At 42.3% G+C, this 16581-nt stretch overlaps 1 protein-coding gene across 3 annotated transcripts in view; it reads left to right on the top strand.

Moving 5' to 3' along the window:
- Positions 1-16378, top strand: part of ADAD1 (adenosine deaminase domain containing 1) — a 49953-nt gene extending 33575 nt beyond the window's left edge. For all 3 annotated transcript variants that reach the window (XM_072625194.1, XM_072625196.1, XM_072625195.1), the window contains 3 exons: positions 4990-5227; positions 8620-8752; positions 16045-16378. In XM_072625194.1, the coding sequence (XP_072481295.1) occupies positions 4990-5227; positions 8620-8752; positions 16045-16158 (485 nt within the window). In that variant the 3' untranslated portion in view covers positions 16159-16378. The remainder of the gene's footprint in view (positions 1-4989; positions 5228-8619; positions 8753-16044) is intronic.
- The last annotated feature ends 203 nt before the right edge of the window (positions 16379-16581 follow it).

The following is a 16581-nucleotide window of genomic DNA, read 5'->3' as shown; positions in this document are numbered from 1 at the left end:
TGAGTGCAGTAGTCATTAGACCTCAGAGCAGATTACTGAGGAGATGAGTTCCTGAGGGTCACTTGGGGTTTTCTAACGGAATTCTTCTGTATTTAGTTCTGTGATTGGCCTTTGTCATTTACTTTACTGAAAGCACTTGGAATACAAAACTAGTGGTGCTGCAGCGCAAGTCACGGCTTTATGTCTTATTTCTTTGGATCCTGGAAAATACTAGAATGAGATGCGTGATTGTTCCCTCTTCCTCAGAAAGGCTCTGGCATAGGCTGGCTTCCCAGGGAATATGGAAGTGACATTCTCTGTCCCTATCCCTTCCTTTGGCTCTCTCACCTTCCCCCTCTTTTTTCTCTGTCCCTCCCCCTTCCTCTTCGCTCTCTGTTTTCTTGTAGGAAGGACAGCCACAGTCATTCAGCTGGCAGGTTTGATTTGAATGGGGCCAGTTCTTTTCATTTGAATGGCAGTCTCACCACCATTACACTCCCTTCTTCTGCCCTAAACTCTCTGAATTGTTCTATCTGCCAAGTTAGTGCTTGGAGCTTGGAGAAGTCCTAGCAGAGCTTTCAGGCAGGTTCCCAAATTAGACTGGGATTTCCTTGGGAGCAAGTTTTATTTATTTGACACAAAGTTTTGGGGGTATTTCTTCTGTAAGAAGTTTTTTCCCCCTAGTAGATCTGCCCCATATATAAAGATAATACTTGGTTTTATAGCCATTCTTGTTTTTTCCTTTTTTAAATAAAGAGTATTATTTATAATGATAGCTTTTCAAAAGTATATTGTTGTGGCTAGCTTATTTGATCTTTCTCAAGTTTTATTTGTTAAAATTCTTAGTATTTCTCCTTGGTTTCTAATACATTTTGAAGTAAAGTCAATTAAGGGACATGGCTATGCGTAGAGGGAGATACTTGCTTTGCAGTGATAGTTGCCTTTCTCCATACTGATACTTATCTGTATTGCATTTATGTTAATGAATTCTGGATCTGATCTTGACTCCTTTAATAGTGACTCAGCCCTTTGTGGTTGGTAAGGGTGGCACTGGACATGGTTATTTGGGTTATCATCTTGCCGCTGTTGGTAGCTAGAACAGAGGAAGCGGAAACATTTGATGAAAACCTATGCTTACTCTCTCTTTCCTTACATTTCCACTTTTCTCTCCTCTCTGGAAAGAATGGTTGTTTGAACCAAGGCATGAGGTGATCCTACCACTAATATAGTATAGATGCCAATTGGCCCTACTGACACAGAGTCGAAAGGAGCATGCTGCCATCTTGGGGAGGTGTTTCCATTTTAATTTTAAAAAATTATACGAAGTGTCAGACCTTGTGCTAGGGATAGCACAAGGCACTAGGGATTGGATACAGAGACAAAACCAGACAATTCCTGTTCTCAGGGTGCTGACATGCTACCATACTCCTTGGATTGAGCAGGAATCATGCTCCTAGTCACTCTGATCCATTGCTTGGAAATATTACTACCTTCTATAATATCAAAGAGCAAATCTGTTCCCACATAGCTGTGTTTTGGGTTTGAAACAAGTTACCACCTTCTCCTTTGTCCAGCTCTCCTTTACTAGTCCTCTCATTTCTTGTGATTTTCCCTCATGGTCGTGGTAGTTTGTCAAGGGGCCTCCATGTAAAATAAGCCGCTCAGACCTGACCTTGAGGCTCCCAAGGACCAGAGGAGGAGCAGATGAAATTGTCTTCTTTTTTTGATTGTCTTCTCTTTACATGATGCAGCCTGAAACACTGGTTACTACAGTCAGTACCCACATCACACGGTTGGGGGCTCCCTTTCTATTCTTCTGGAAGAGGCTTTTGTTTTGCTGCTTTTTAAAGTTTTATACATGTTTCTTGACTTGATTTGGGCTAGGAAGGTGTTTGATGTGAAATCCAGATAAAGGATCATAGAGAATCAGGGTTTCTGATGCGTTTGTCCCTAGGCATTTAGAAACTGTTCAGCCTTTTAGAAGTTGTTTTGCTTGTAATGACTAGAGACTTTTCTCTGAAACAAAGACCCATCTCTCTAACACCAGTATTCTTCTAGTAATATTGTGGTATGGCTGGGCACCATGGAGTAGCATAGCCCACAAAAGATTAAAGGTGAGCATTGCCCAAGGAGCAAGAGAGGTATGTGGTGAGCACAAGCATCCTTCCCCATGTCACCAATGGGGAATTATGTGACCTTCATCAGAAACATATATGCTTGGAAAAATATGAGAGTTTGGCCAAGTAGGGTGAGCGAAAGTGACTGATGCTCTGTTGGGGCCTGTTGTGACAGCAGCCTGCAGAAAGCTCCTAGCACCTTTCTGGACCTCCTGTGCTAAAGTCATGGACAGGAGCCCAGAGGGTGGGTGGGATTTGCTGTGCATCTTTTGGAGGGATGCCTGTCAAAATACAATCATGACTGCATTGGGAATGTTAGCATGTAGCAGTGATGGGAGCCACAGCTAAGGGTGTTGTCTGCAATGCCCTCCTTCCCCCACCCCATCCTCCTTGCCTCCAGCCCTTTCCTCTGATTCTCTCATCCCCCTGATGGTCATTCATCCCTTTTCAAGATAGCCCGAAGTTCCAGATGCAGTGCTTTACCTCATATCTGAGGAGCTCTCTGGCTTGGGTCAGAACCTTCCGTTGTCTGGCTTCTTCAAGATAGCGGCTGCATAGTCTTTAATGGGCATCTGAGGCAGTGATCATGATCCTGCAACATGATCTCTCAGAGTTGGTTTTCTGTCTGCATTAGAGCCTCACCCACCAGAGCTCCATCTGAGTTTCTCTCCTGAGTCAGTGATTCTTGGTCTTTTTTGGGTCATGGAACCATCTGGCAATCAGGGGGAGTTTACAAAACACCTTTTTGGTGCAGTGGAGCAAAATACAAGATATTGCAAAGAAAACTGGTTCTGCTAGAGTAGTTACCAAGATTGAATAAAACAAAAAAAACCAGTTCATGTACCTAGACTCAGAATCCCTGCCCTGAACTCTCTCAATCATTTTATCTGCCAGCTTAGTGCTTGGGACGTGGAGAGGTCTTAGCAGAGCTCTCAGGCAGGTCCCCAAATAAGACTGGGATCTCCCTGGGAGCAGAAAAGATGTTTGGCCTTTCTTGGCATGGTACTTAATCGGTGCTTCCTGACTGACCCAGCCAGCAGCCCGCTTTCTCAGCCTTCATTTTCTTGTTTTTCATACATTCCACATTGGACTTAACACCCACCATCCTGGTTCAGGCCATCCTTCCCTCTTGCTTAGATAGTTACAATAGCTGCCTAATTGGCTGTCTTGCTTTGAACCTCTCTCCATTCCCATCTGCCCTCCATCAGCTGCCAGTCACTGTACCCAAAGTGCTTGAACCCTTGGCAGTTCCCTGGCTCCTTTACAATAAGATGCAGACTTCTCCGTTGGCATTTTAGGGCCGTTCAGCCCTTGGCCCCAGCCTGTTTTCTAGCCTTCCTTTACACCCGCTATTTGGACAAGCTGGCCTACTCATTGTTCTCTCTTCCCAATCTTGCGAGTCTCTTTGCATCGTGTACTTTCCACCTAGGCAGGTGCCTCCCTCCCCTGCAGTGCCTTCTCTCCCACCCTTGCCTCAGGCCATTAGCTTCCTTCAGAAACGGCCACCTCCTGCACAAGGCTTGTCCTGATTTCGCCTGCCCCAAGATCACCTTGGATCACTTCGTTGTGTGATTCTCCTTTTCATCTCCCCCGGACAATGAATGCTCTCTGTGGGTAAGGCCTAGTACGTTATAGGTATATAAGAAATGTTCATTGAATAAAATTAGCTTGTGGAGTAGCTGGGCGCCTTCACTGTCTGAGCTCAGCACTGCGTCTCCCACTTCCCCGTACCTGCGTAAGCTGTCCTCCATAGCTGAGATGCACCCCCTTGAGTACTCTGCTTCCCTGAATCCTGTTCTGCCTTGAAGATACTGATGCAGTACTGTTGCCTCTCTGGATCTCCTGCCTCCTACCACGGGTGCACATTCTCCCTTTGCAGTGTGTGGTGGTTTCACTTTTTTTTAGTGCCATGGTGTATTCTCAAGAGAACATAAGGGTCTTGAAGGAAAGCACTGTTTCCTTTTTGTCTCTCTGTTCCCATCACCTAGCACAGCGCCTGATGCACAGAGCAAAGTGCTTAATTTAGGGTTGAATTTAGCTGAATCTGTGATTGTAGTGGTGTGGGCTGTTATTTACCCATGATGGCGATGAATTCGCTAAATAGCAATTGGCAAAGGATGGCCAGTTTTTTCCCCTTTTGTTTTAAGTGTTGCTTCTGGCACTCGGGAGAGCTGCCCGGGCTTTGTATCTTTATCTTGTGGAACATCCAAGGCATCTGCCCCACTACTGAATCCTTTTGGATTTGTGGCTAGGGAATCTGTCACAGTCTTCTCCAGTTCTGGTCAGGAGGATGTAGGACAGCTGCTGGGAAGCGGAGCATGGGGGTGGGGGTTGGGGAGGCCTGGGGACAGGGCAGATGAATGAATTGTGCGTCTTATTTCTGACCGTGTTACCCAATACTAAGTAAATGTTGATGATTCTCTGGTATTTTCACAGCCTGGTCTCAACTTCCCTCTCCAGTGTCTTTGCATTTTCTTCCCCTCCACACCCCCTGTGATCCAACTAACCCAGCCTGCTCCCTGATCCTCACACATGGTGCTTCATCTCTCGTCCCGTGCCTTTGTGCAGGCTGTGTCCCATGCTTTAAATGCCCTTTTCCCTGCTCCCTTTTCACTTCTTAGAATCCCTGAATTCACTTGAGCACCACCTTGTGCCTGGAGCCTTCCCTGGTGCCCTCTCCTCCAAGCTGCCCTGGCTGCTGCTTATATGGGTTCCATGTTGTTTCCACCGTCAGACTGGACACTCCTGGAGGGCAGGGCCTGTTTCACTTTTGTTCTTGTATGCTCGGTGCCCAGCACAGTGCCTGGCTTATAGTATAGTAGGTACTTAAGTGCTTGTTGCTTGTGTGTGGTCTGCCCCATTCCTGTTTGTATAATTTGTTTTCCCTTTCTAGGGGATGGAAGCTGCAGTGACACCAGAGGATTAGAGATAGCTATAAAGCAGCGCGTTGACGATGCACTCACTTCCAAGCTGCCTATGTTTTATTTGGTCAATAGACCTAACATTAGCTTAATACCAACTGTGTATCCGCTTCTGACAGACTTGGAATGTAAATCCCTGAGTCTGAATTGGGCACAAGGGGACATTTCTTTGGAAATTGTAGATGGAATAAATGGAAAAATCACTGAGAGGTGAGAATCTTTAATTTCTTACAGAAGTTATATATTAAGCCAAGAAAGTTGATTTTGAATACCTATGTTAAGTTTTATGTGATGAGTATCATAAATTATAAATTATGAAGTATCTGCATGCTTCTCTTAGTAATCTCCTACCACTCCCAACCATCCAGAGTTAAAAAGTTACTGTCTCCTGGGGCATTCAGTTTCTGAAATGGGGCTATTCTGTCACTGACAGTAGATGTATAGTTTCATCTTTTACATATTTTCTTCAGAGTTTCTTCCTACATTATTAGAAAGTGGTGCATAATGTGAAAAAGTACCATTTTCTCTTCCAAAATAACAACCAAGAGTTTTAAGACTGTATTCAAGTGAAAATATTCTGTGGCATGTACACAGCTTTATTGCCTGTTAGATGATGCTGTGTACTCTGGAAAATAATGTGCCTTTTGCACGTAACATTTCTCTTAGGATGGAGTATTACATGTGGGTTACCTCATATAAGACCACCCAGGCAGAAAGCAGAAGGCTCTAGAAATGCATGAGAAATATCAGTTGTTTCTTTCTGAAAGCGCGGGATTTGAGGTCCTTGAGGGCAGGGCCTGATTTCTGCCTTTCTTTGTATCCTTTGTATCTTTGTATCGCTTAGCCCTGTCCCTTTAGTTAGCCTTTGGTTAACACCTTAATCTGGACTTTGAAGCTGGTTTAGAAATGTGTGAAGCTACAGATGGTTCTGAGGTAGGAGCCAGTTAGAGTCTTTGATAGAAATGTAAATGTCTTTGTAAAAGCAACCTGAGCTGAAATCTGTGTTTTTCCCTCAGATCAAACTTGCCATTTCTCTAGGCTGGATGTGCCTCTGTAGAAAGCAGCAAGTTTCACAGGTTCTTGGGAAATGCATTAAAAGCATGATGACTTTTCTTCAGTCTTTTTCCTCTGTTATCTGTTCCTCACCCAGTTAGGACCCTCCCTTACCCTCTCCTGCTTAAATCATCCAAAGGAGGCTTTAGATTTTCCTGTCCCAGACTCTGTAAGCCTAATTAATGAGCTTTCCCTTCAGATTTTCTGTTGTAATTATGAAGTTTGTATAGCATTCCATGGATGAGTGTGCCTCTTAGTTATCCAGAAACTTTGATCCACTGATATTCTTTGTAATCGTACTAGTTGAGATCTCTGTAACTACATCAAGGTTTGCAAAGCATTTTATATCTTCTGTCTCACATGCCTCTCCGAGCATCCCTGTGGGGCAGGTCCACCAGTACACAGAGAGATGAAATGACTTGCCTTTGATCATGCAGCTAATGAGGCTGGAGGCAGGATTTGCGTCCAAGTCTCTTGGTTCTGAGGCCCTGCTCCCCTGGTCCTCCTCCAGGGTGATGAATGACAGTGTTGGTGCTGTCATCTTTTAACCATTTCTTTTCTGAATATTTCTTTTCAGACGGGTTGTGCTTAGCTCAGAAGCCCCCTGGGATGAATTTTCACACAGTGGAACAGTGATCGGTTAGGGTCTTAAATGCAAAACCTAGCCTGACTTGGACAGCAGGGTGGAGGGACAGCCAGCTGGGCTGCTCAGTCTGCAAGTGTATTCTCATAGCACCCCCTCATAATAGATAAGACTCCAAGGACACCAAATTATTTTTCTCTTTGAGGAGAGCTGCTAGAGGACCATCCTTTCCAGAGCCTCTTGTAACTTTGAGGGGGCGCTGTTTTCCTGAATGCCCAGCTTGCTTCCATTGCCTTGAGAGTCTCCAGACTGGGACTGAGGACATCTGGCTTGCTATTTCTTCCCATGGTGGCCCTGAGTAAATTGCCTCCCCTCTAACCCTTGGCTTCCTTGTTTGTTACTGATTACCTCACAGAATTGTGGGTAGGAAATGATTGTGCTAAAGATATTAAGGCCCATAAGCCTTTGAGCTCCTGTAGTACTCTACTCCATCGTCTGGGAACATTGCAGAGCTCAGTAACATGGATCCCAGCCCTACTCAGAGACCAGGCTTTTCAAGGGACAACTTTGTTTTTCCTACCCTAGTCTTTTAGAGCTTAGTGACCCTGGGTGCATTTTTGCTTTGAGTTTCTTCCTCTTTTAAAGTATCATTTCTCTTGGTGACTCTGAGAGATGAAGCAGGGAGCTCCGCCCAGCTCAGGAGCTCTGCAACCTCTGGGTCAAGCCATTTTACCTCTCGGGGGCAGCATTTCTACACCAATGAAGAGAGGAGTTAGATAAACGATCATAGCTAGCATCTCTATAGTGTTATAAGGTTTGCAAAGGACCTTGTATGTCTTATCCCCATCTAGTCACACAGCACCCAAAGGAGGCTGGTGTCTGAGAAGTTGTCCAGGGCCCAGTATTTGATGCATCTCATCTTCCTCATCTGCTTACTGCCGAGCTGGACTAGATTATGAACCTCTTTATCTCCAGCTCTTTCCTATCCTAGTCCTGTTATCTCATTTGTAGAGTCTGGAAGACCAAAGTCCATGTCCTGTCTGCCTGTGTGACCCTGGGCAAGTGACTTAACTTCTCAGTGCCCTAGGCTACTTCCTAAGATTGTGTTGGTGGAGGAAGTTCCACCTCTCCAGGAAATCCACAGTTGGAACCCTTTCTTCAGCTCTCTCTTACTACCCCCAGTATGTTATGAGATCATATTGACTGGTGGTTAGCCATCCAAGTTGGTTCTCCACTCTTGTGTGTTTTCCCTCTGGCTCCATGCATGTATGTTAGAAGGAGCTCTCCACCTTGCTGGAACCCTTTCCTGGCCCCCAAGCCTGCTGTGTTGAAGCCATGTCTGCAGCCAGAGAGGGCAGTGATGGAGGATGCTGCTGCACCACCTTCCCTTGGGCTGACTCCTTGAGGATGGTGGTGGAAGACTTGGCCCCAAGATACTCTGTGGGTATGTAAGATAGCAGGAAAAATGAAACATGAGCTCTGTACTTCTAGAACCTGGCTTGACTTTTCATGGATCTTACTCTTTTCTCACTGGGAGCAGATGAGCTGGATGGGGTGAACCCTCAGGGCTGTAGAAAGGGTTTCTTCCTGGCTCAGCCACACTTCCTTCTGGAATTGGAGAAATCAGGTCAAAGTGGGATTCAGACATTCCCTCAAGTCTCTATTATCAAGGGCGAATTGGCTTTGCTTGAGTTTCATAGGTCTATATGTTTGATATGTTATTATGCTAAAAAGAAACAGGCTGGAAAAGGACTTGGAATAATGGGATAAATTTTCCTTTATGAGTCATCACCTCAGCAATGCTAGAACGATCGTGAAATGTCTTCAGGTGTTTTATGGATATTTTCTTTTCCTCAGCCATAGATGGTTATTGAATATGTGTTGAAATATGTCAGTAGATGCTAGCAGAGTTAATTTCATAATTTGATCAGTCATGGAGCCGATCTTTATTTCTCTTCCACTTTAGTTCGCCTTTCAAAAGTGGTATATCAATGGCGAGTCGGCTTTGTAAGGCTGCAATGTTAAGTCGCTTTAATCTGCTCGCCAAGGAAGCAAAAAGAGAAGACTTGCTTGAAGTCACTACATACCATGCTGCCAAGGTGAGAGTGATTGAAGGGCCTGGCCATTTTATTTCTTTATTTATGGTTACATCTTAAGTTCCGAACTGTCTCCCTTCCTCCCTCTTTCCACATACTCACATAAAGCCATGCTATGTGCACTTCTCTGTGTCAGTCTGTCCTTTCTCTGGAGGCAGAGAGTGTCTCCCCTCATAGGTCCTTCCTGTGTAGTTGATTTGAATACTTGTAACACTCAGGATAGCTCAGCCATTCATGGTTATTCTGGGAACACTGTTGCTGTGACTGTGTGTATACAACATTCTCTTGGTTCTGTTCATTTCACTCTTTGTTATTTCATGCAGTTCTTTCCACATTTTCCTGAAATCAGCCTGCTCAGCATTTCTTATAGCACAGTAGTGTTCCATCGCAGTCATATACCACAATATACTGTTTCCCAATTCATGGGCATCCCCATTTCCAGTTTTTTGATACCACAAAGAGAGCTGCTATAGATATTTTAGTATTATTGGGTCAAAGGGTATATACAGCTGTATAATTCTTTGGGCATAATTCCACGTTGCCCTCCAAAATGGTTGGATCAGTTCACAGTTCCATCAACGGTGTACTAGTGGCCCGATTTTTCCATACCCCCTCCAACATTTGTCATCTTCCCCTCTGTCATTTCAGCTGATCATCAATGTGAAATGAAATCTCAAGGGTGTTTTGATTGACATTTCTCTAATCAATAATGGTTTAGAGAATTTTTCATATGACATATATAGCTTTGATTTCCTTATCCAAAAACTGCCTGTTCTTATCCTTTGATTATTTATCAATTGGAGAATGATTGATATATTTGAGATATGAGACCTTTATCTATGAAACTGTATAAAATTTTTTCTCCAGTTTTTTGCTTCCCTTCTAATCTTGGCTATGTTAGTGTTTATTTGTGCAAACCCTTGTTATTTTAACGATCATTTTATTTTTAATGCTCATACAGAAATAAAAACACAAGCACAAATTTAGTTGGAATATTCACCATGATTATTAACAGATACCTTCTGAATGACCTACATCAAGATGTGACTATATAAAATAATGACATGCTTCTTTTAAACACTCAGGAGTCTGCTTGACTCGAGGCAGCATTGAACATTGGAGATAAACAAGCCCTTACCCTGCTTCTTAGAGTCATTAGAGCTAGAAGGAGCTCTAGAGGTCATTGAGACTAAGCCTTTCATTTTATAGATGAGGAAACCAGAACTATAAAAGAATAGTGACTTCTAGGTCACATGAGCAGTAAGGAAAGCCAGGTTTTGAACCCGGTTCTCCTGGGTCCAAATTCACATTTATTCCACTGTATCAGAGAGTGTCTTATGATAGTGATAGATCAGGAAGTATAGAGATTGTTGCTGATAAAATAATTTACATAAATTACCTCATCTGATCTTCATAAAAGTCTTGAGGGGAAATTGTTACAAGTTCTGTTCCCATTTTGAAGATGAGGGAAATATAACAAAATTGAGCTTATGTAATACGCATCTAGTCACACAACTAGTAAACACTAGAGGCAGAATCCAAACCTAGGTCTCTTCTAACTTAAAAGTCCAACTCCTTTTCCTCTACATTCAAGGTATTAAACTTTTAGCTTGCTAGCCTCAGGAAGCCTGTGATATTCAAGTGTAGCGCAAACCAGTTTAAAATGTAATTAGGAAATGTTTGACAAAATAAAATATAAAACAACTGAGATAATTTGTGGTTTTCTAAGTGAATATATGCCCTCCTGGTATCTGTTTCTATTTGAGTTTGACACCCTTGTTCTACATAATTATACATGATAATAATAAAAAGTATTTCATGATGCCTATACTAGAGTTCTTCATGGAAGTCCTTCTCTGATTCTTTCTTGTGGGAATGAAGGTGACCCTGGGTTTTTGAAGATTATGCTAAGTGAGTAGGTTCTCTAGAGTTGGAAAAATTTCCAGTCTGGTCCTGGTGACAGATTGAGTCTGCTGTCTGAGGCTCAGTGTGGCTGGATTTGGAGGGACTCACTGCCAGGATGTTGGCCACACTCTGAGTGCTGGGGCTGTTTTCCACTGAGATAATGACAGAACAGTGAAAAAGAATAGAGGAAGTCAGTCACAACTCTTAGAATGTGCGGAAACAGTCATTTTGTATTGGTCACTCTTGGGGAGTGCCCGGTGACTAACAAGTTCATGTATTATGGGAAAACTGAATTACATCAACATTTACAGTTTTGCTAAAAAAACCAAAAAAACCTGGAAGAAGTTGCATCTCATTGGAAGGGTGGGACACAGGTTTTTCTGGGAGAGTCCTGTAGAGGAATTGATCTGATCATGTGTTCAAAGACAGCAAGAACATCAGGGATTCTTGGTCATCCAGCCTTCCGTCTTCATGTTTAGCATAAACAAAAAGACCATCATGAGAATAATTATGCCTGTGTGCAGACACCGGCTGTGAAGAATGAAGTAGAAGGGACAAGAAAACGAAGACCTTAATAGGGTGCTTAAGCCACATCAGCATAGACTCTGGCACTCTGACTTAGGGGCAGAAGGGAAGAGAATGAAAAGTATATTGGCAAACATGGTTGGGTTTTAAGAAATGAAAGAAGCCAAGGCTTATGGATTATTGCCATACCCCTAGGTATCATCAGTACTTTCTGCAGAAGAAAGTTCACCATGCTGGACATGGTGACCAAAGAACACCATAGGCTGGTATGTTTTGTTACATATTTTAACAAACAACTAGTAGGTTACTGCTGTTGGAGACATTTCTGTGCCAGCGGTTTGTGTGATTAGATGATGTAATAAATTCAGTAATATTTAATAATTTTGTGCCTGTATATTTGCTTTGAGTATTTATAGAATTTATATATACTTATAGAATGCTTTGAGGTTTACAAAGTACCTTCCAAATATTTTCTCGTTTTATCTTCAGACCAGTCCTGGGAGTTCAGGTGCTTTTATTTTCATCATTTTACAGGTGAGAAAACTGAGATAGAGAGTGAGTGGCTTGGCCCAGAGTCACACTGCTGCTAAGAGTCTGAGATCATCCTGGACTCCACTAAACTGCCTTGTTTATGCCAGTGTCAGATTAAAGGAAGAGGTGAAGATAAAAAGATGCCTTTACAAGAGCTTCAAATATTTTCTTCAGCATGCTGTTGATATCAGAAAATGGTGGAGAGCACTTCCTATAGAAACTGAATTCTTGTTGCAAAGCAAGTGATGAAGCCAGAAGAGCCCAGAAGAACTTTCAGCCAGCAAGTGCTTCATCTTGCCAAGAGTAGAGATGGTAATGCAGGACAGCTCTGCCTTAGAGAAGTGAAAAATTGCTGCGTAAAAGAGTATGGAGGAGGATAGTGGAAGATTAATAGTTTGTCCTTCTAAAATGCAAGCAGCAAAGAAAATAAGTCCACCCAATTAAGACACATTTTTCCAAGAGCACTTGAAACTGGAAGGAGAGAAGCCAATAGGTAAAAATCTACCGTGAGAGGAGAACCTCGTGTACTTGGATTCATAATGCCTCAGTGACCCCAGATATCATGAAAAGCAATCAGAGAAGTGAAGTCAGGCAGAACAGCACCAGCAAACCAAATCAACCCAAGCTTTCTATTCAAGATTGTTTTACAAGATCTAGCTTAGGGAGAGGCCATGAGAATGGAAGAAATCACAGAGGCCATTCCCATCAAAAGACCAACCTATTTAAAATCTTTGAGAATGATCTACACTTATAACGAGGAAATCTTTGAATATGAGAAGGGAACCAAGCACCTGTTGTTCTGGTGGTTGATATGTTTATTAAATACTATGTGCTAAGCATGGGATAAACTCATGGAGGAGACAGCATGCAAATAACTACATATGAGATATTCACAGGGTGATAGCCTGGGAAAGGCCTTCTGTAGAAAGTGGGGCTTGAGCTGGGTCTTGAAGTAAGCCTGAGAATCCAGGAGGCAGAGGCAAGGAGGGAGAGCATGGAGGTTATGAGGGCAACTGGTGCAAAGGCCCAGTGGACAGAGATGGAGTGGCATGTGCAAGAAGACCAGTGTGGCTAGATGGGAGGGTGTGCTGAAGGAAGTAAAGTATGAGAAGATTGGAACGCTAGGAAGAAGCCAGGTTTGGTAGGCCTTTCAGAGCCAGAGAATTTTATATTTACTCACTTAATGAAAGTTCGTTTGGCAGCTACATGGAGAGAGATCAGAGTCAGAGAGATAGAGCTGTCTGTTGCAACAGTCCAGGAATGAGGTGCTGAGGTGTTTGTGCTGGGTGATGATTATGTGATTGGAGGGAAAGGGATGTGATGTATATGAGTGACAAAACTTAGCAGACTGAATACGTGGGGTGAGTGGCAAGTTGAGTTGAGAATGCCAGTGAGCTTGTGAGCCTTGGTGCCTGGGAGAATAGTGGTATCCTCAACAGTAGGGAACTTTGAAAGAGGGGAAGAGTTTGTGGAAAGAAGGTTTGTTTTGAACATTTTGAGTTTCAGATGTCAGTAGATAGGAGTGACAGTTGTAATCCAGTTAATGATGTGCAACTCGAGGTCAGGAAAGAGATGAGTGCTGGATATGTCAGTCTGGGAATCATCTGCATCATGGTCATCGAACCCTGTGGAAATGGATGAAATCACCATGGGAGATAGTGTGGTGGAAGAAGAGAAAAGGAACTGCTGCAGAGAATAGGACCTGGATGGAGATCCAGTGAAGTAGACTGAGGCAGAGAACAATTGGCAAAGAGCAGGGTCATGAAAACCCAGAGAGGTGTATCCAAGAGGAGATGATGTCAGAAGCTGCATAGGTATTGAGAAAGATAAAGATTGAGAAAGTATCATTAGCTTTGACACTTAGGAGATTATTGACAAACTCAAGGAATAGTGTCAGTTGCATGATGAACTCCAGTCAGACACTAGATAATCACAAATGCTCTGGACTGGATAAGAAGGGACTGGGAATGTGGACTCTAAAGGTGACGCCACATGTAAGGGACATGGTGGTGGCCCTGACAGAAGGGAGAAGCAGATTTTGGAGGAAAGATGGTGAGTCTCTGGGATGTAGTGCCATAGATTTACAACTGGAAGGGATCTTAGAGGACACTGACTTCAACCCTCTTATTTTGCAGATGAAGAAACTGAGGCAAAGGTTAAGTGACTTGTCCAGGTAATAAATGTCTGAGACAGGTTTTGAACTCAGAACTTCTTGACTCAAAGCTCAGTGCTCTGTCTACTCTATGTTGCTTCATGCTGAGTTTGAGGTCCCTGATGATATTCATATAGTGCTGTCCTGTGGGAGTGCTGGAGATAGAGATTCTGGAATCATCTTCATAGAGGGAGTAATTGAAGCTTGGGAGATGAATGGGTGAAATCTCCAAGGAGAGAGTGTAGTGTTAGAGAAGGAGAATGTGAGCAGAGAAGGGGCAGTTTCATTTTTAAATGTCTTTGTGTCCCTGGTGCCAGGCACATAGTAGGACTCATTAAATGCTTGAATTGATTTGAAGATGGCCAAGAATGGAACCCAAGGAGAATACCTATATTAAAGGGCAGGGAAGATTATGAGGAGACAGAGAATGCATTAGAAAGAAAAAAGCAGGAGAGTATGGCATTTTGAAAACCAAGGAAAAAGAGATATTCTGCAATGTCAGATGATGCCAAGAAGTACCAGAACTTTGATGTCTTTAAAAGTAGTCTCTTTGGGAGGTTATGCCATTATTTTCATAATGCTCTGCCGCTGAAGAGTGTATGTGTGTGCGTGCTCATGTGCATACCTACACATTTCTGTGAGTGTATATCCACAATGAGGTTCATCTCTCACTTAATGGCAGTTTGACCTTGTCATGAATACCCTTTTGAGGAATTAGGTGTGTTTTTAAAATAAGAAAATATATTTAAGGTATTAAGATAGTAATTGTGCTGCCTTGACTTGGTTCATTAGCTCTTACACGGATAATGTAAGTGCAGTCACTCAGTTTCTCCGACTTGTATTTTATTTCACTTACTGGAATCCCTTTTGGAGATGATGACTTGATTCTGACGTCCAGCTGATTCACCTAAAAGGAAACTCAAAAATGCACCAACCGTCCACAAGACAATTCTTTCTGTCTCATTTCCGCTCATGATTCTGAACTACCTGAATATATAGGAAGAGCTCTTTAAAAACTTTTTGTGATTATCCCTTAGATGAGCAGAATCACCAAAGTTGATGTGGTTCCTGCGCACTAAAATCATTGAAGGCTAAAGTTGGAAGAAGCTGTAAAGATTATCTCATTGAATTTTCTCATCTGTAAGATGAAACCAAGGCCTGAACAAGTTGACATGTTCAAGGTCTCAGATCACTTGGTCAGTTCTAGTCAATTTGTTGGAACTTCCTCCCCCCCTCCCCCCCATTTTGTGGGGAAAATGAGCTTTTCTGAGTTTGGTGCTAGAGTGGGTTCCATTTGCCCAAGCATTCTCTCCAGGAGTAAGCAGTGTGAATTGGTAATCCTAATACTTTTTGTAACTGTACTAAATAAGGTTACTTTTCTAAATTCTACAAGAAATAATTGCATAAAATTTCCCTAAATCACCAAAAAGTAATTTTTACATTCAGTTCTTTATTAGATAAGTGGCTGATTGTCGAGCCTTTGACCCTTTCTTTGTTTTTTGGTAAGAATCCTCTGCCATTACACGTCCAGAGTATTTTCTATTTCATTAGGTTCTAAAAAGATTGATGGGTGGGCTAGATTCGCATCTGAAGGGTGCCATTCACCAATCCCTGGAGAAATTGAACTCTGATCTTTTTTTTTTTTTTTTTAGCTCAGGATTCAGCTCACCACTCCTATGTTCCTTTAGGATAAAAAGGGAGTAGAGGGTGGGACTTAATGGAAATTCTCACGGGATCTGCCTGCTCACTTTGTAACTTGGAGGAGATGAATCTGTTGGTGGTGGCCCTAGAGGAAGCCGGGGCAGTGAGTAGTGGCTGGTGACCAGCAGTCACGTGGACCTTAGAAGGAATTAGACCAAATGCCCCAAAGAGGAATGACTCATTTTTTCAAGGTAGTCTTTACCAGATTAAAAATGGGCTAAGAGTAATTTTATGGTGAATGCTTATATTGAGAATTAGAGAAATTTCTGAGCAGGAATGTATTTAAAAAAATCTTTTTGAATGGAAATAGAATTTTCCAAAAACATTCTCATCTTCCCTTTAAGTTAAAGAAGTAGGTAGGCTTACCTTGTTTGTTTAAAGACCTTAATGTTCTCAGAATATCTCTGAAATTTCCAGTCACCAACTTCTCCCCTTTTTCAGTTTGATCACTGTCTAATGTGGTATGTTTTTCTTTCCCTAGTGCATGTCTGGATCTTACCAAGAAGCTAAAACCTTGTTGAAGTCGTACTTGCAGCAACATGGCTATGGGGCCTGGATCGTGAAGTCTTCCTGCATTGAACAGTTCAGCATGTGACCATCTGTGTCGTGTACAAATGCTTGTAGTTTTTGGTGTGTTTTGACGAGTAAAAATGTTTAAAAAAGAAAGAAAGAGAATATATTGATAGTGTTTAGCTTTCAAATCAGTGTCTTACAACAGCAGGGTCTAGCAAATGCTGAAAATTTGTAAAAATTCATGTCAATTTACATTGAACCATTAGTTTTTTTTTTTTTAGTAAAGCAATTACTTTACTCAATATGTAGATGTTCTGCATTTATTTTTTGCCACAATTTAAAAATTATCACCTTTTTGCAGCCTAAATGAGAATTCTTATTCTTGGCAACTTTTTAACTTCTAACCATTTATGTTTTCTTCTGGTGACTACAGGCAATATACTGGCAATAAACTTTTACTTAAAAGAAAAAAGACAAAATAGGGATTAAAAACATATACAATTTG

This window comes from Notamacropus eugenii, chromosome 7 (genome assembly GCF_028372415.1).
Source record: "Notamacropus eugenii isolate mMacEug1 chromosome 7, mMacEug1.pri_v2, whole genome shotgun sequence".
Lineage (NCBI taxonomy): Eukaryota > Metazoa > Chordata > Mammalia > Diprotodontia > Macropodidae > Notamacropus > Notamacropus eugenii.
This window is presented reverse-complemented; position numbering and strand designations above follow the sequence as displayed.